Source organism: Artemia franciscana, chromosome 4, assembly GCF_032884065.1.
Source record: "Artemia franciscana chromosome 4, ASM3288406v1, whole genome shotgun sequence".
Lineage (NCBI taxonomy): Eukaryota > Metazoa > Arthropoda > Branchiopoda > Anostraca > Artemiidae > Artemia > Artemia franciscana.
Window position 1 is genome coordinate 32,999,955 of NC_088866.1, and position 16,755 is coordinate 33,016,709.

General features: G+C 35.1%; 1 protein-coding gene across 1 annotated transcript; it reads left to right on the forward strand.

The window, feature by feature from the left end:
* The first annotated feature begins 54 nt into the window (after window positions 1-54).
* LOC136026316 (heat shock cognate 71 kDa protein-like) lies at window positions 55-4,034 on the forward strand. Its single transcript, XM_065702738.1, has one exon. It carries the CDS (start codon window positions 55-57, stop codon window positions 1,966-1,968), a length of 1,914 nt encoding a protein of 637 aa, XP_065558810.1. The 3' UTR covers window positions 1,969-4,034.
* Window positions 4,035-16,755: the final 12,721 nt, after the last annotated feature.

Sequence of the window (16,755 nt, forward strand, 5' to 3'; positions counted from 1 at the left end):
TAAGAAACTGGATCCATTTGCTATTATAAAGCAATTCAGAAAGAAATATTAGAAATGACTAAAGGACCTGCAATTGGTATTGATCTAGGAACTACTTATTCCTGCGTTGGTGTTTTTCAACATGGTAAAGTTGATATCATCGCCAACGACCAGGGTAATCGAACAACACCATCTTGCGTGGCATTTACTGATACTGAACATCTGATTGGAGATGCTGCCATAAACCAAGGAGCCATGAACCCTTTAAACACAGTCTTTGATGCCAAAAGACTAATTGGTAGGAAATTTGAAGATTCTTCAGTTCAATCAGACATGAAACATTGGCCATTCAAGGTAATCAGTATAGATGGCAGACCAAAAATTCAAGTTGAATTTAAAGGCGAGACAAAGGCTTTTATGCCTGAAGAGATCTCTTCAATGATTCTTGGTAAGATGAAAAAAATCGCCGAGGCTTATATCGGAAAATCAGTCACTGACGCTGTTGTCACTGTACCTGCTTATTTCAATGATTCCCAAAGACAGGCTACAAAAGATGCTGGTATCATTGCAGGATTGAATATTCTTCGCATCATTAATGAACCAACTGCTGCTGCGATTGCCTATGGCCTTGATAAAAAGGATGATGCTGAAAAAAATGTACTCATTTTCGATCTTGGTGGTGGTACTTTTGATGTGAGCATTCTTACGATCGAGGAAGGAATATTCGAAGTAAAATCAACGTCTGGGGATACACATTTGGGTGGTGAAGACTTTGACAACAGAATAGTGACTCACTTCTTGAAAGAGTTTAAGAGAAAGCATAAAATGGATCTCTCAAATAATGCAAGAGCACTTAGAAGACTTAAGACCGCATGTGAAAGAGCGAAAAGAACCTTGTCAACGGCTGCCCAAGCTAGTATCGACATAGACTCACTACATGAAGGCATTGACTTTTATACCTCGATTACTCGTGCTCGATTTGAAGAACTCTGTGCTGATTTGTTTAGAAGTACAATGGAGCCAGTTGAAAAATCTCTCAGGGATGCTAAACTAGACAAAGGAAGTATCCATGAGATTGTTCTTGTTGGAGGTTCTACCCGTATTCCGCGTGTGCAAAAACTTCTACGAGACTTTTTTAATGGAAAAGAACTAAATAAGTCAATCAATCCTGATGAAGCAGTTGCTTATGGTGCTGCTATTCAGGCTGCCATTCTTAATGGTGACAAGTCTGAAGTAATTCAGGATCTCCTTTTGTTGGACGTTGCACCGCTTTCTCTTGGTATTGAAACAGCTGGAGGAGTGATGACTCCTTTGATAAAAAGAAACACGTGCATTCCTACAAAGCAGACTCAGACTTTTACTACATATTCGGACAATCAGCCTGGAGTTTTGATTCAGGTTTATGAAGGAGAACGAACTATGACAAAACATAATAATCTTCTCGGTAAATTTGAGCTCACTGGAATTCCACCAGCCCCACGAGCTGTACCTCAGATCGAAGTGTCATTTGATATTGACGCTAACGGAATTTTAAATGTTACCGCTGTTGAAAAATCTATGGGTAAAGCAAGTAAGATCACGATCACTAATGACAAGAATCGTTTATCTAGGGATGAAATTGAGCGAATGGTCAATGATGCTGAGCACTACCGTGCCGAGGATGAGAAACAAAGGGAGAAAATTTCAGCTAAGAATGCCCTTGAATCCTATTGTTTTTATATGAAACAGACTATCGAAGGCGAAGATATGAAAAACAAGATTAGTGATGATGACCGCAGGGCAGTTTTGGGTATCTGTAATGAGACTTTAAAATGGCTGGATGCCAATCAGTTGGCTGAGAAAGAGGAATTTGAAGACAAACAAAAAGCAATTGAAAATATTTGTAAGCCCATAATAACAAAACTTTATCAAGGGATTGGAAGTATACCTGAAGAAATGCCTGACCGACCCCAAGAATCTGGTGGACCAACAATAGAAGAGGTTGATTAAACCCCCACCAAAATATTCTATCCTCGCTGTTAAATTTCCCTAGAAAATTCTTCTTGACCTTTTCTCGTTTAAAAGAACACTTATCTTTTTTTATTTAATATGTGATCGTTTTTCAAGTCAAGCAAGAAATGGCTACCCCAAACCATCCGCACCAATTGGGTATCTTTTTTCTTTATTTCTATTTATTTTCATATTTGCCGAATAACATACTACAGCTCCTTCCACTACTTTTGAGACGTGAATGATAGGGATCGCCTATTGTTCCTTGTGATAGCTGCTGTTTCTCGTGCTAAAATTCCAGTATAAAGCGTTAAAATCAATAGCTTTAAAATACTTATTTGCTCTTTTCCAATTTCCAGCTGAAAAAAAGGCTGAAAGCTTTTCCCATTTGGGATATAAATAATCTAGAGATAATCCTAAATTGAAATAGTGCCGCTTCATCAAAACCTTACATGACCTAGTTTTACTTGCTCAAAAGCTTAAGGATCTTGCTCTTTAACATATGGCAACACGGAAGATGATTTGTGGGTGGAGGGAAGGGGAGAGTTATATTTTCTAAACAACAAAATAAGTTGATATTAGTTAAAAAAAACATATGAGAGTATTAGAAATTTTTAGGCTTTTAATTTTATTTGGCACAATGGTGTCTGAGGTTATAGGTTTCAGTGTTTGCCCTTGTAAAGACTGATCTATGGCCTGTTGTAACAGAAAGTCTCAAAACACGCATTGAAAAAGAACTGTATAATGATGAAAAACTTCCATTTAACGTCAATTTAATAATAGTAACTATTACCCAAGGTAAATGTAATTATATGAAGTTCATTACAAAATGAATTTATGAAATTTCAAAGAGAATCTTGCATCCCCTCACAATGGGTTAAGATCATAACCAAAGGCACACCATTGGAATCGTCATTATCAAAAGCCCTGCAGAGAAGGATTACGGTATCCCTCCTTGAAGAACAAAAATATCACATTTGGTATGGGCTATACCCTACTGATATGTCTCCCTGCCCTCCTTTCTTTTATCCCAGGGGTAATGGTATCAAACAAATAGTCACAGCCACTAAAGATCAATTTTGGTCAAGGGGGTAAAAATGGCAATAGATATTAATTCTAAGATAACCAGTCAATATGCTATGGTCTAAAACTCCAAACCCATAAAAAAGAGTTTTAATACCCACAATCTTCCAAAATTAATCAGAGTATGCTGATCAAGCTCTATAGTAAAGGGATTGGTGCAGTGAGTTCTATATTTATTCAAAATTATCAACTGATTCTAAAATTAAAACTACAATGATTACAATGCTGGAGTTTTCATGCTTGCAGATGTAACCATAGATTGCATAGTTATAACAGCCTATTGTAACCATAGAAATTCTAATTTCCAATCAAATTACCTCCTGTAAAATATAAATAATCCTACTAGCTTTGATACATTAGTGCCGCCTTTGATATTTCTTATATTCCCTTTTAATACCGTTATGCATATAGTTTTGTCGTTTAATTGAAACTTCCCCTAAAATTTCCCAGAAACCTACAAATTAATGCCCTTAGTGTCATTAGTTGCAGTAATCGTAGAAGTAGTATTAAAAGTATGCATATAGTGTCTTCTGGCTAGTGCATATTTGGCCACAACTTACCCTGAAATGTCTAACTTGATAATGTAAGCTGTTATTATGATATCGCTTTGTCAACCTTTTGACAATCAGCATGATCATAGTTTGTTTTGATTTAGTTTAACACCAACCTAAATGTGTCTTGAAAGTTTCACCTTAATATCCTTAGCTTGTGTGGTAGAAACAGTTGCAGTAGCAGTAGTAGCATTAGTAGCAATATTCACATAGCACCTTTGATTTGTTTTTTCAACATCCCCTTCAACACACGAAGAAAGTTTCAGCTCAATAACATCAACCGTTCCAGAAGTATTGCTGATGAGTCCTTTCGACAACTTATGTGGGCATATTGTTTTTTTATTTAGTTCTATACAGTTTCAATATTGCTCAAAATGTTCACCTTAATAACCTTAGCTTTAGTAGAGGTAGTAGTAGCACCAGTAGTTATAGTAGAAGCAGAGCTTTAAGTAGTAGTCTTAGCTAGTAGTAGTCTTAGCTAAATATATATAAAATAGATGAAATCGGTGTAGTATTCAGGCAGAACAATGTTTCTGTCGCAGCCATAACAGAAACTTGGAACCTGACTGAAGTGACAGGAAGGCTCACCGGTTATGCCCTATACCTCAGAACAAGACAAGCTCTTGGTGACCAGAGACTAGGCGGTGGAGTAGCCCTTTACGTACGTGAAGATATCCCAATGAAGGAGCTACGTGAACTTGAAAGCACTGAACATGAGGCTGTGTGGGTTTGGTGCAAACCATCGGCCATGCCGCGTGCTTACTCATGCATTATCTTTGCTTCAGTCTACTACCCTGAAAGTGCTAAAAACCGCCGTGATCTTGTCACATACCTCCAAAAGACTGTCGACCACCTTCGTGCTTTCTATGGAAATCCTGCTATTGTTCTGGCTGGGGACTTCCAAACCAAGAAAAGCTGGCTAGCATCATGCCTTTCCCTCAAGCAGGTTGTAAATTTTCCAACACATGAATCTGGCAGCATACTTGATTTAATCCTGACCAACTGTGAGACATATTACCAAACCCCTGAATCCCTTGGGCCGCTTGCCTGTTCTGATCATAACGTTGTGCTCTGGTCAGCTGCCTCTTCAATACCCAAGCCTAAAATTAAGCGTGTCAAGTATCGTCCGCTTACTGATTCAGCAATTTGCACCTATGGTCGATGGATAGCTACTTACCCTTTTCCAGAAGTATATGGAGACAAAAGCCTCGATAAAAAATGCCAACTGTTCAACGAAGTTCTCCATGCCAAATACCTCGAGTTTTTTCCTGAAAAGACTTTCACTAGATTTGAAAGTGATAAACCCTGGATAACTCCCCAAATCAAGAAACTAATCCGAAAAAAGTGCAAGCTTTTCCAAGAAGGAGATTTGCAAAATGCGAAAAAAATTGCGAAATCACATTACCTCTCTCACGAGAAGTGCGAAGAAAGATTACGGGCGTGAGAAATTTTCGGACAGTCTTAGGCACACTAATCCCAGGAAATGGCACAGAGCGGTCAAGCAAATCACTGGCAAGTCCATTCATAACAGCATAAAAATAAGCCACCCTGACGGAACTTACACAACTGCTGATGAGGTTAATCAATATTTCACCCGCATCTGGACCTCATTTCCTTCTCCCACACAAGCCCAGAAGTCTGAAATACTTGAATCCTGTGCAGATGAAGGTGAAGTTGTTATCGATGAGATGATAACCTATAAGACACTGATGAAGGTGAAAGTAAACTGTTCGGCTTATCCAGACGAACTTCCACCCAAACTGATTCGAGAATAAGCCCTTTTCATTGCGAAACCACTCTCAGTGCTGATAAACCTTTGCTTTCGTATAGGGATCTTTCCAGCTGTTTGGAAGAAAGCTCACGTTAGAGTAATTCCGAAGGTTACCAACCCTAAGAGCTGTGACGAACTTAGACCTATTTCGCAAACACCATGCCTGGCGAAAGTGGCCGAGACCTTTATCATGAGGGTCTTACTTGATCAAATTCAGGGATCTATCGACCAGAGACAATACGGCGGACTGAAAGACTGTAATACCTCAGTGTACCTAGTGAGGATGTATGATAGTCTTCTTAAGTTGGTCGAAAAAGGTCACAGTTTTGTAGACCTTGGTGCCATTGATTTCCGAAAGGCATTTGATCTAATCAATCATATTGTAGCTGCCCTTAATCTCAAGCTAATGGGGGCTAAGAAAAAGACTCTTACGCTCGTGTGGACTTTCTCAGTCAGAGGATGCATCGTGTGTTTGCTCTCTACGAAGGTGACACCAATTCCGAATGGTCCTCATCCACCTGTGGAGCCCCTCAGGGCACTAAGCTTGCAACTATTGTATTCTTGTCTGTAATTAACTTCCTCATAGCTGACTATGACGACCGCTACAAGTTCGTGGATGACCTGTCATTTATTCTGAAATATTTAGTACAAAACGGAGTTGTGACGCCACAGTTCAGTTCAAATTTTTTCAGTGTTTTCACAAAAGAGTGCGCGGAGCTAAATCTTGAGATTAATGTGAACAAGTCGAAGATAGTGCGCTTTAACCCGCTAAAAGGTGATATTATGGAGCCAAATGTTCCATTCCCTCTAGCAAACAGTATCAAGATCCTTGGAGTTACTTTTTCCAATGACTTCAGCTTTGCCACACATGTTGAAAACGTGGTTAAAAGTGCAAACGCTAGTCTACAGACTTTAAACGGTATGCGTAGGTTCAGTGCAAACACAGAGAGTATTAAGTATGCATACATAGCGTATGTCCGTCCCATTCTGGAATATGCGTGTCCTGTTTGGGTACCTTCAGCACTGAGAACAGTGTATCTTTGTCAGGAGCTTGAATCGGTTCAGAAGCGAGCGGTATCGATCATCTTGGGCCAAGGTGACATCCCCTATGAAAAGGCTCTGGAAGTGCTAAGACTGCCGTCACTCCAAAACCGGTACGAAACTCTGATAATGAGTTTCGGAAAGTACTTGCTTTCTAAATCTCAGCACTGTGACATTCTACCTGATCAACCTCTACCATCAAGAACGAGAAAGCAAGATAAGTTAGTTCCCGTTAAAGCAAGAACAAACCGATATGGTAATTCTTTCGTTCCGGTTTTCGTCAAAATGTATAATAAGAGTTAATATTTATAGTTTTATTTATATTTACAAGTGTAGCTTGATTTTGTATATGTTGTAAAAGAAAACACAAATCAGCGACAGCTGTCAAGTTTTTGCTATTAAACCTGTCTACTACTACTACTACTACTACTACTACTACTTAGCTTCAGTAGCAGTGGTACTAGTAGCAGCAGCATCAATGATAGTAGCAGTAGTAGTAGTTGTAGGGGTAGAAGTAGTAGTATTATGATGCAAATATTGTCTTTTGGATAGTTCAACATCCCCTGCAATAAGCCTTGTAAGTTTTAATTTCACACACCAAACTGTTGCTCAGATATTGCTGATATTCACTTTTGCCAACCTGCTTACGGAGGGCGTGCTAAGATTCAGTTTACCTTCCCCCTAAAAGTCCTCTAAAAACTTCACCTTCATACCCTTAGGTGTAGTGATAATAGTAATCACAGCAGTAGTACTAGAACTCAACTTAATAGAATTAGCCATTGCTATGACATTGTTGATACGTCCTTTTGATAACCTGTATATTTATATGCTTCTTGAAATTATAACTTGCAGATTACTTATGCTACCATGGAGGTTTCTGCCGTGATTCCTTCTTTTAAAAACTAAATTAATTACTATGGGCTAGAGTTCGTTCTTTACCATAAATAAACTAGTTACTGCTGCAACACGGATCTTCACTAAAAATGTGTCATTTACTATGCCATTTACTTTACCATAAATAAACTAGTTACTGCTGCAACCCGGATCTTCACTAGAAAATGTGTCATTTATTATGGCAACAGTTCGTTCTTTAATATAATTACTAAGTTGCTAGCTACCACTTCAACCCAGACTACCTGGACCGCTGCAATCCAGTTTTTTCGTCTTTTACAAGATTTTCCCTCTCCCGTGATAGACATTAAGTTCACCGGAAACAAATAAATGGGTACACCAACTAGCAAAAGTTCCAAACCCCTCATCGCTGAAGATAATTGTAGCCCAATAGGCGATTATTACTTACAAGCCCCCTACATGTCTTATCACTGGAACCAAATTGGCTTTACCATCAAATACACCGGAAACAAATAATAGGTGCACTAACTAGCAAAAGTGGCAAACCCCTCATTGCCGAAGATGATTATAAGCTAACAGCCGTTTCTCGCCTAACGTGAACCAATTCTTACTTATAAGTCCCTCTCCCGTGACACGAATCAAGTTCACCGGAAACAAAGAAATGGGTACACCAACTAGCATAGTTGCAAACCCTCATCGCTGAAGTTGACTGTAGCCTAACAGTAGATTATTGCTTATAAGTCCCCTACATGTCTTACTACTGGAGCCAAATTGGTTTTACCATCAAATACACTGGAAACAAATAATAAATACACCAACTAGCAAAATTTGCTAACCCCTCATTGCCAAACGTGATTATTACCTAACAGCCGACTGTTGCTTACAAGTCCTCTATATGTCTCACAATTTGTATCGGCCTCGATTTTTTTTCAGTGTGTACCTTACTACTGAAGTTATCAACCTCTTGAAACTTTCAAACTGGTATACCTCATGACGGAATTTTTGTACCAAAAAATGGATGTCATATATTTTGATCAGCTCATCAAGAGCTATCGATTGCCGTCGAAAAAAAATTCTGTCTGTCTTAGTTCAAAAGTTGATTTTTTTGCCGTAGGTCGACTTTCTAACGTCACCACTTAGAAAGGAGCACAGGATAAGCTCCAATTTCTTTAGCAATGAGAGAACTTATAAAGTTTATTAGGCACATCTGATACCATTTTTCTACCGCAATCCCAAGTCCGAAAAATGGAATGATAAACTCAGCTGAAATCAAAAAGAGAAATGGGTAGAAATAATAGATGGCAGCACTTTCGGACCCGTGGGAAAATGCCACATTTTCACTTCTGTAAATTTTTAATTATCATTCAAAGAAGATATATTGGCTGTGGGGCCGGGTAACTGCCGCATATATCTAGCACCTATAGATTTTAGTCCATCTTCAATTTGGAAGTGGTGCCTGCCTGCTTGCCTGCTAAAACGGAGCTTTCCACTCGAAAGCAGAAACATGGTTTGATGAAACGAAAGCTTGGCTGCACAACTTCAGATACTTCTCTCTGACATCTATATATATAAAAATAAGTTGTCTGTCTGTCTGTGGATGGATCAGGTGACGTCACCTGAAAAAACTGGATCAGGTGACGTCAAAACTGAAAAAACTAAAAAAGGCAAAAACTACAAAAAAAACTAAAAACTAATAAAAAAAATAAAAAAGCTAAAAAACTAAAAAAACTAAAAAAAGGCAACCAATAAAAAACTAAAAAAAAAACTGAAAAAACTAAAAAAAGGCAAAAACTACAAAAAAAAACTAAAACTAATAAAAAAAGTAAAAAAGCTAAAAAACTAAAAAAACTAAAAAAACTAAAAAAAGGTAAAAAACTAAAAAAAATAAAAAATAAAAAAAAACTAAAAAAAGGAAAAAACTGAAAAATAAGCTAAAATAAAGGTAAAAACCAATAAAAAACTAAAAAGAAAAAAAGGAAAAAACTAAAAAAAATTTTCATCTAAAAAACTAAAAAAAACTAAAAAAGGTAAAAACTAAAAGAACTAAAAAAGAAAAAAATAAATGACGAAACTCAAAGAGAAAGCGACCAGGACAAAAGGAATGTTCGATTAGCAATCAACAAAGCACCGGGACACAGGGAGTATAAATGACGACCAGGACATAAGTAAAAAAAAAAAACTATCTATATATATAAAAATAAGTTGTCTGTGGATCTGTGGATCGTGGATCAGGTGACGTCACCTGAAAAAACTGGATCAGGTGACGTCAAAACTGAAAAAACTAAAAAAAAGGCAAAAACTACAAAAAAAACTAAAAACTAATAAAAAAAATAAAAAACTAAAAAAACTAAAAAAAGGCAAAAACTACAAAAAAAACTAAAAACTAATAAAAAAGCTAAAAAACTAAAAAAACTAAAAAAAAGGCAAAAACTACAAAAAAACTAAAAACTAATAAAAAAAATAAAAAAGCTAAAAAACTAAAAAAACTAAAAAAACTAAAAAAAGGTAAAAAACTAAAAAAACTAAAAACTAAAAAAAACTAAAAAAAAGGAAAAAACTGAAAAATAAGCTAAAATAAAGGTAAAAACCAATAAAAAACTAAAAAAAAAACTGAAAAAACTAAAAAAAGGCAAAAACTACAAAAAAACTAAAAACTAATAAAAAAAGTAAAAAAGCTAAAAAACTAAAAAAACTAAAAAAACTAAAAAAACTAAAAAAAGGTAAAAAACTAAAAAAAATAAAAAATAAAAAAAACTAAAAAAAAAGGAAAAAACTGAAAAATAAGCTAACATAAAGGTAAAAACCAATAAAATACTAAAAAGAAAAAAAGGAAAAAACTAAAAAAAATTTTCATCTAAAAAACTAAAAAAAACTAAAAAAGGTAAAAACTAAAAGAACTAAAAAAGAAAAAAATAACATAAGTAAAAAAAAAAATTAACAAAACTAAAAAGAAGTTAAAAACTACAAAAAAACTAAAAAGAAAAAAAAACTAAAAACTAATAAAAAAACTAAAAAATCTAAAAATCTAAATAAACTAAAAAAGAAAAACAAAGGAAAAAAATAAAGGAGAAAAACAAAACTAAAAAACGAATGTATATACAGACCGGTACACCGGGATACAAATGACGACCGGGACACAGGGAATATAAATGACGACCGGGACACAGGGACACAACTACAACGGGGACACCGGGGGAAACAGGGGGATATAAATGACGACCGGGACAAAAAAACTAAAAAGAAAAAAAAACTAAAAACTAATAAAAAAACTAAAAAATCTAAAAATCTAAATAAGCTAAAAAAGAAAAAAAAAGGAAAAAAATAAAGGAGAAAAACAAAACTAAAAAACGAATGTATATACAGACCGGGACACCGGGATACAAATTACGACCGGGACACAGGGAATATAAATGACGACCGGGACACAGGGACACAACTACAACGGGGACACCGGGGGAAACAGGGGGATGTAAATGACGACCGGGACACCGGGACAGGGAATGGTCGATTAGCAATCACCATCAACAAAGCTCAAGGGCAATCATTAGAATCATGAGGTATAGATCTGAATACAGATTGTTTTCCCATGGACCATTATATGTTGCATGTTCAAGAGTCGGTAAACCTGACAATCTATTTATATGCAAAGACAATGGGACAGCAAAGAATGTTGTATATTCGCAAGTTTTACGTAGTTAAAACCATATATATATATATATATATATATATATATATATATATATATATATATATCTATATATATAAAAATAAGTTGTCTGTGGATGGATGGATGGATGGATGTGTGGATGGATGTGTCAGGTGACCTCACCTGAAAAAACTGGATTAGGTGACGTCAAAACTGAAAAAACTAAAAAAAGGCAAAAACTACAAAAAAAACTAAAAACTAATAAAAAAAATAAAAAAGCTAAAAAACTAAAAAAACTATAAAGGTAAAAACCAATAAAAAACTAAAAAAAAAACTGAAAAAACTAAAAAAAGGCAAAAACTACAAAAAAAAACTAAAAACTAATAAAAAAAGTAAAAAAGCTAAAAAACTAAAAAAACTAAAAAAACTAAAAAAAGGTAAAAAACTAAAAAAAATAAAAAATAAAAAAAAACTAAAAAAAAGGAAAAAACTGAAAAATAAGCTAAAATAAAGGTAAAAACCAATAAAAAACTAAAAAAAAAAAGGAAAAAACTAATAAATGACGACACTCAAAGAGAAAGCGACCAGGACAAAAAACTAAAAAAAAAGGCAAAAACTACAAAAAAACTAAAAACTAATAAAAAAAATAAAAAAGCTAAAAAACTAAAAAAACTAAAAAAAGGTAAAAAACTAAAAAAACTAAAAACTAAAAAAAAACTAAAAAAGGTAAAAACTAAAAGAACTAAAAAAGAAAAAAATAAATGACGACACTCAAAGAGAAAGCGACCAGGACAAAAGGAATGTTCGATTAGCAATCAACAAAGCACCGGGACACAGGGAGTATAAATGACGACCAGGACACAAGTAAAAAAAAAAATTAACAAAACTAAAAAGAAGGTAAAAACTACAAAAAAACTAAAAAGAAAAAAAAACTAAAAACTAATAAAAAAACTAAAAAATCTAAAAATCTAAATAAACTAAAAAAGAAAAAAAAAGGAAAAAAATAAAGGAGAAAAACAAAACTAAAAAACGAATGTATATACAGACCGGTACACCGGGATACAAATGACGACCGGGACACAGGGAATATAAATAACGACCGGGACACAGGGACACAACTACAACGGGGACACCGGGGGAAACAGGGGGATATAAATGACGACCGGGACAAAAAAACTAAAAAGAAATAAAAACTAAAAACTAATAAAAAAAACTAAAAAATCTAAAAATCTAAATAAGCTAAAAAAGAAAAAAAAAGGAAAAAAATAAAGGAGAAAAACAAAACTAAAAAACGAATGTATATACAGACCGGGACACCGGGATACAAATGATGACCGGGACCCGGGACACAGGGAATATAAATGACGACCGGGACACAGGGACACAACTACAACGGGGACACCGGGGGAAACAGGGGGATAACCTGACAATCTATTTATATGCAAAGACAATGGGACAGCAAAGAATGTTGTATATTCGCAAGTTTTACGTAGTTAAAACCATATATATATATATATATATCTATATTCACAGGTGGGACATAGGGACACAACTACAATGGCGCGTAACTATTATGGCGCGTAACGACTTACGCGCGCGGGGGGGCTTGGGGGGGCGCGAAGCGCCCCCACCAACTAGGTGTTGGGGTGGCGCGAAGCGCCACCCCAACAGCTAGTTTTTATATATATAGATATATCTATCTATATATATAAAAATAAGTTGTCTGTGGATGGATGGATGGATGTGTCAGGTGACGTCACCTGAAAAAACTGGATCAGGTGACGTCAAAACTGAAAAAACTAAAAAAAGGCAAAAACTACAAAAAAAACTAAAAACTAATAAAAAAAATAAAAAAGCTAAAAAACTAAAAAAACTATAAAGGTAAAAACCAATAAAAAACTAAAAAAAAAACTGAAAAAACTAAAAAAAGGCAAAAACTACAAAAAAAACTAAAAACTAATAAAAAAAGTAAAAAAGCTAAAAAACTAAAAAAAATAAAAAAACTAAAAAAAGGTAAAAAACTAAAAAAAATAAAAAATAAAAAAAAACTAAAAAAAAGGAAAAAACTGAAAAATAAGCACACTCAAAGAGAAAGCGACCAGGACAAAAAACTAAAAAAAAAGGCAAAAACTACAAAAAAACTAAAAACTAATAAAAAAAATAAAAAAGCTAAAAAACTAAAAAAACTAAAAAAAGGTAAAAAACTAAAAAAACTAAAAACTAAAAAAAAACTAAAAAAGGTAAAAACTAAAAGAACTAAAAAAGAAAAAAAATAAATGACGACACTCAAAGAGAAAGCGACCAGGACAAAAGGAATGTTCGATTAGCAATCAACAAAGCACCGGGACACAGGGAGTATAAATGACGACCAGGACACAAGTAAAAAAAAAAATTAACAAAACTAAAAAGAAGGTAAAAACTACAAAAAAACTAAAAAGAAAAAAAAACTAAATACTAATAAAAAAACTAAAAAATCTAAAAATCTAAATAAACTAAAAAAGAAAAAAAAAGGAAAAAAATAAAGGAGAAAAACAAAACTAAAAAACGAATGTATATACAGACCGGTACACCGGGATACAAATGACGACCGGGACACAGGGAATATAAATAACGACCGGGACACAGGGACACAACTACAACGGGGACACCGGGGGAAACAGGGGGATATAAATGACGACCGGGACAAAAAAACTAAAAAGAAATAAAAACTAAAAACTAATAAAAAAAACTAAAAAATCTAAAAATCTAAATAAGCTAAAAAAGAAAAAAAAAGGAAAAAAATAAAGGAGAAAAACAAAACTAAAAAACGAATGTATATACAGACCGGGACACCGGGATACAAATGATGACCGGGACCCGGGACACAGGGAATATAAATGACGACCGGGACACAGGGACACAACTACAACGGGGACACCGGGGGAAACAGGGGGATAACCTGACAATCTATTTATATGCAAAGACAATGGGACAGCAAAGAATGTTGTATATTCGCAAGTTTTACGTAGTTAAAACCATATATATATATATATATCTATATTCACAGGTGGGACATAGGGACACAACTACAATGGCGCGTAACTATTATGGCGCGTAACGACTTACGCGCGCGGGGGGGCTTGGGGGGGGGGCGCGAAGCGCCCCCACCAACTAGGTGTTGGGGTGGCGCGAAGCGCCACCCCAACAGCTAGTATATATATATATATACTAGCTGTTGGGGTGGCGCTTCGCGCCACCCCAACACCTAGTTGGTGGGGGCGCTTCGCGCCCCCCCCAAGCCCCCCCGCGCGCGTAAGTCGTTACGCGCCATAATAGTTACGCGCCATTGTAGTTGTGTCCCTATGTCCCACCTGTGAATATAGATAGATATATATATATATATATATATATATATATATATATATATATATATATATATATATATATATGGTTTTAACTACGTAAAACTTGCGAATATACAACATTCTTTGCTGTCCCATTGTCTTTGCATATAAATAGATTGTCAGGTTTACCGACTCTTGAACATGCAACATATAATGGTCCATGGGAAAACAATCTGTATTCAGATCTATACCTCATGATTCTAATGATTGCCCTTGAGCTTTGTTGATGGTGATTGCTAATCGACCATTCCCTGTCCCGGTGTCCCGGTCGTCATTTACATCCCCCTGTTTCCCCCGGTGTCCCCGTTGTAGTTGTGTCCCTGTGTCCCGGTCGTCATTTATATTCCCTGTGTCCCGGTCGTCATTTGTATCCCGGTGTCCCGGTCTGTATATACATTCGTTTTTTAGTTTTGTTTTTCTCCTTTATTTTTTTCCTTTTTTTTTCTTTTTTAGCTTATTTAGATTTTTAGATTTTTTAGTTTTTTTATTAGTTTTTAGTTTTTTTTTCTTTTTAGTTTTTTTGTCCCGGTCGTCATTTATATCCCCCTGTTTCCCCCGGTGTCCCCGTTGTAGTTGTGTCCCTGTGTCCCGGTCGTCATTTATATTCCCTGTGTCCCGGTCGTCATTTGTATCCCGGTGTACCGGTCTGTATATACATTCCTTTTTTAGTTTTGTTTTTCTCCTTTATTTTTTTCCTTTTTTTTCTTTTTTAGTTTATTTAGATTTTTAGATTTTTTAGTTTTTTTATTAGTTTTTAGTTTTCTTTTCTTTTTAGTTTTTTTGTAGTTTTTAACTTCTTTTTAGTTTTGTTAATTTTTTTTTTTACTTATGTCCTGGTCGTCATTCATACTCCCTGTGTCCCGGTGCTTCCCGGTGCTTTGTTGATTGCTAATCGAACATTCCTTTTGTCCTGGTCGCTTTCTCTTTGAGTTTCGTCATTTATTTTTTTCTTTTTTAGTTCTTTTAGTTTTTACCTTTTTTAGTTTTTTTTAGTTTTTTAGATGAAAATTGTTTTTAGTTTTTTCCTTTTTTTCTTTTTAGTTTTTTATTGGTTTTTACCTTTATTTTAGCTTATTTTTCAGTTTTTTCCTTTTTTTTAGTTTTTTTTTATTTTTTATTTTTTTTAGTTTTTTACCTTTTTTTAGTTTTTTTAGTTTTTTTAGTTTTTTAGCTTTTTTACTTTTTTTATTAGTTTTTAGTTTTTTTTTGTAGTTTTTGCCTTTTTTTAGTTTTTTCAGTTTTTTTTTTTAGTTTTTTAGTTTTTTTTTGTAGTTTTTGCCTTTTTTTAGTTTTTTTAGTTTTTTAGCTTTTTTATTTTTTTTATTAGTTTTTAGTTTTTTTTGTAGTTTTTGCCTTTTTTAGTTTTTTCAGTTTTGACGTCACCTGATCCAGTTTTTTCAGGTGACGTCACCTGACACATCCATCCACACATCCATCCACACATCCACAGACAGACAACTTATTTTTATATATATAGATATATATATATATATATCTATATTCACAGGTGGGACATAGGGACACAACTACAATGGCGCGTAACTATTATGGCGCGTAACGACTTACGCGCGCGGGGGGGCTTGGGGGGGGCGCGAAGCGCCCCCACCAACTAGGTGTTGGGGTGGCGCGAAGCGCCACCCCAACAGCTAGTAGGCTATATAACTCCACTTCACTTCGCACACCATAGGCTCTGGCTCGTGGACAAGCAAAAACCATCCTTTTCGCCCCCAGGCAAGAGTTCTGCGGAGCTTTCCAAAATGTAATGTCATATTGATCAATCCGGCCTGAGGTCTACACTTTTCGTAAAAACCGCACAGGTTAGACCCTTACCGTTTTCCAGGAATAAGCTGAGATCGGCGGCATAGGAAAAAAAACGCGACAAAACCAAAGTGTTGCTCTCACAACACAATTCTTGTCACAGCCAATGTTTACACATTTGTCAAGTCAAAGTCTAAAGAAAACTTCTATTAATAATAACTTGACTGACACCATTTACGATGAACTACATCAATCCTTTATATATTACTAGGTTGCAAGCTACCGCTGCAACCCGTTACGATCGAGAAAAAAGGCTTTGACTCTTTTTGTTTAGTATAATGAACTACACAGATCCTTTATAAGAAAACTTTTTAAAAGATGCTTTTATTATTATGCAATACAAAGTTACAAACAGGAAAAAGCCCACGGCTTTTTCTTAGGTTGAATAGTAAGAGGTGAATTTCAGAGAATCAGGCGGCTAAGTAAGACAAGTATTAAACCATACCCTAGAAAAGTTTGCCGATGCTATTACTGCCGCTAAGGCCAAGGTTACTACTTTTAATTAATGTTTGAGTTACTGTGAGCTAGCGTGCGTTCTTTATTGTAACGACATATATTATCTAGTATACGAAAATGGAGTTCTTTGTGAAAATATTGATTTTATTTAAGAAAATTTTGTTGATTACAAAATCACGTTGGTGT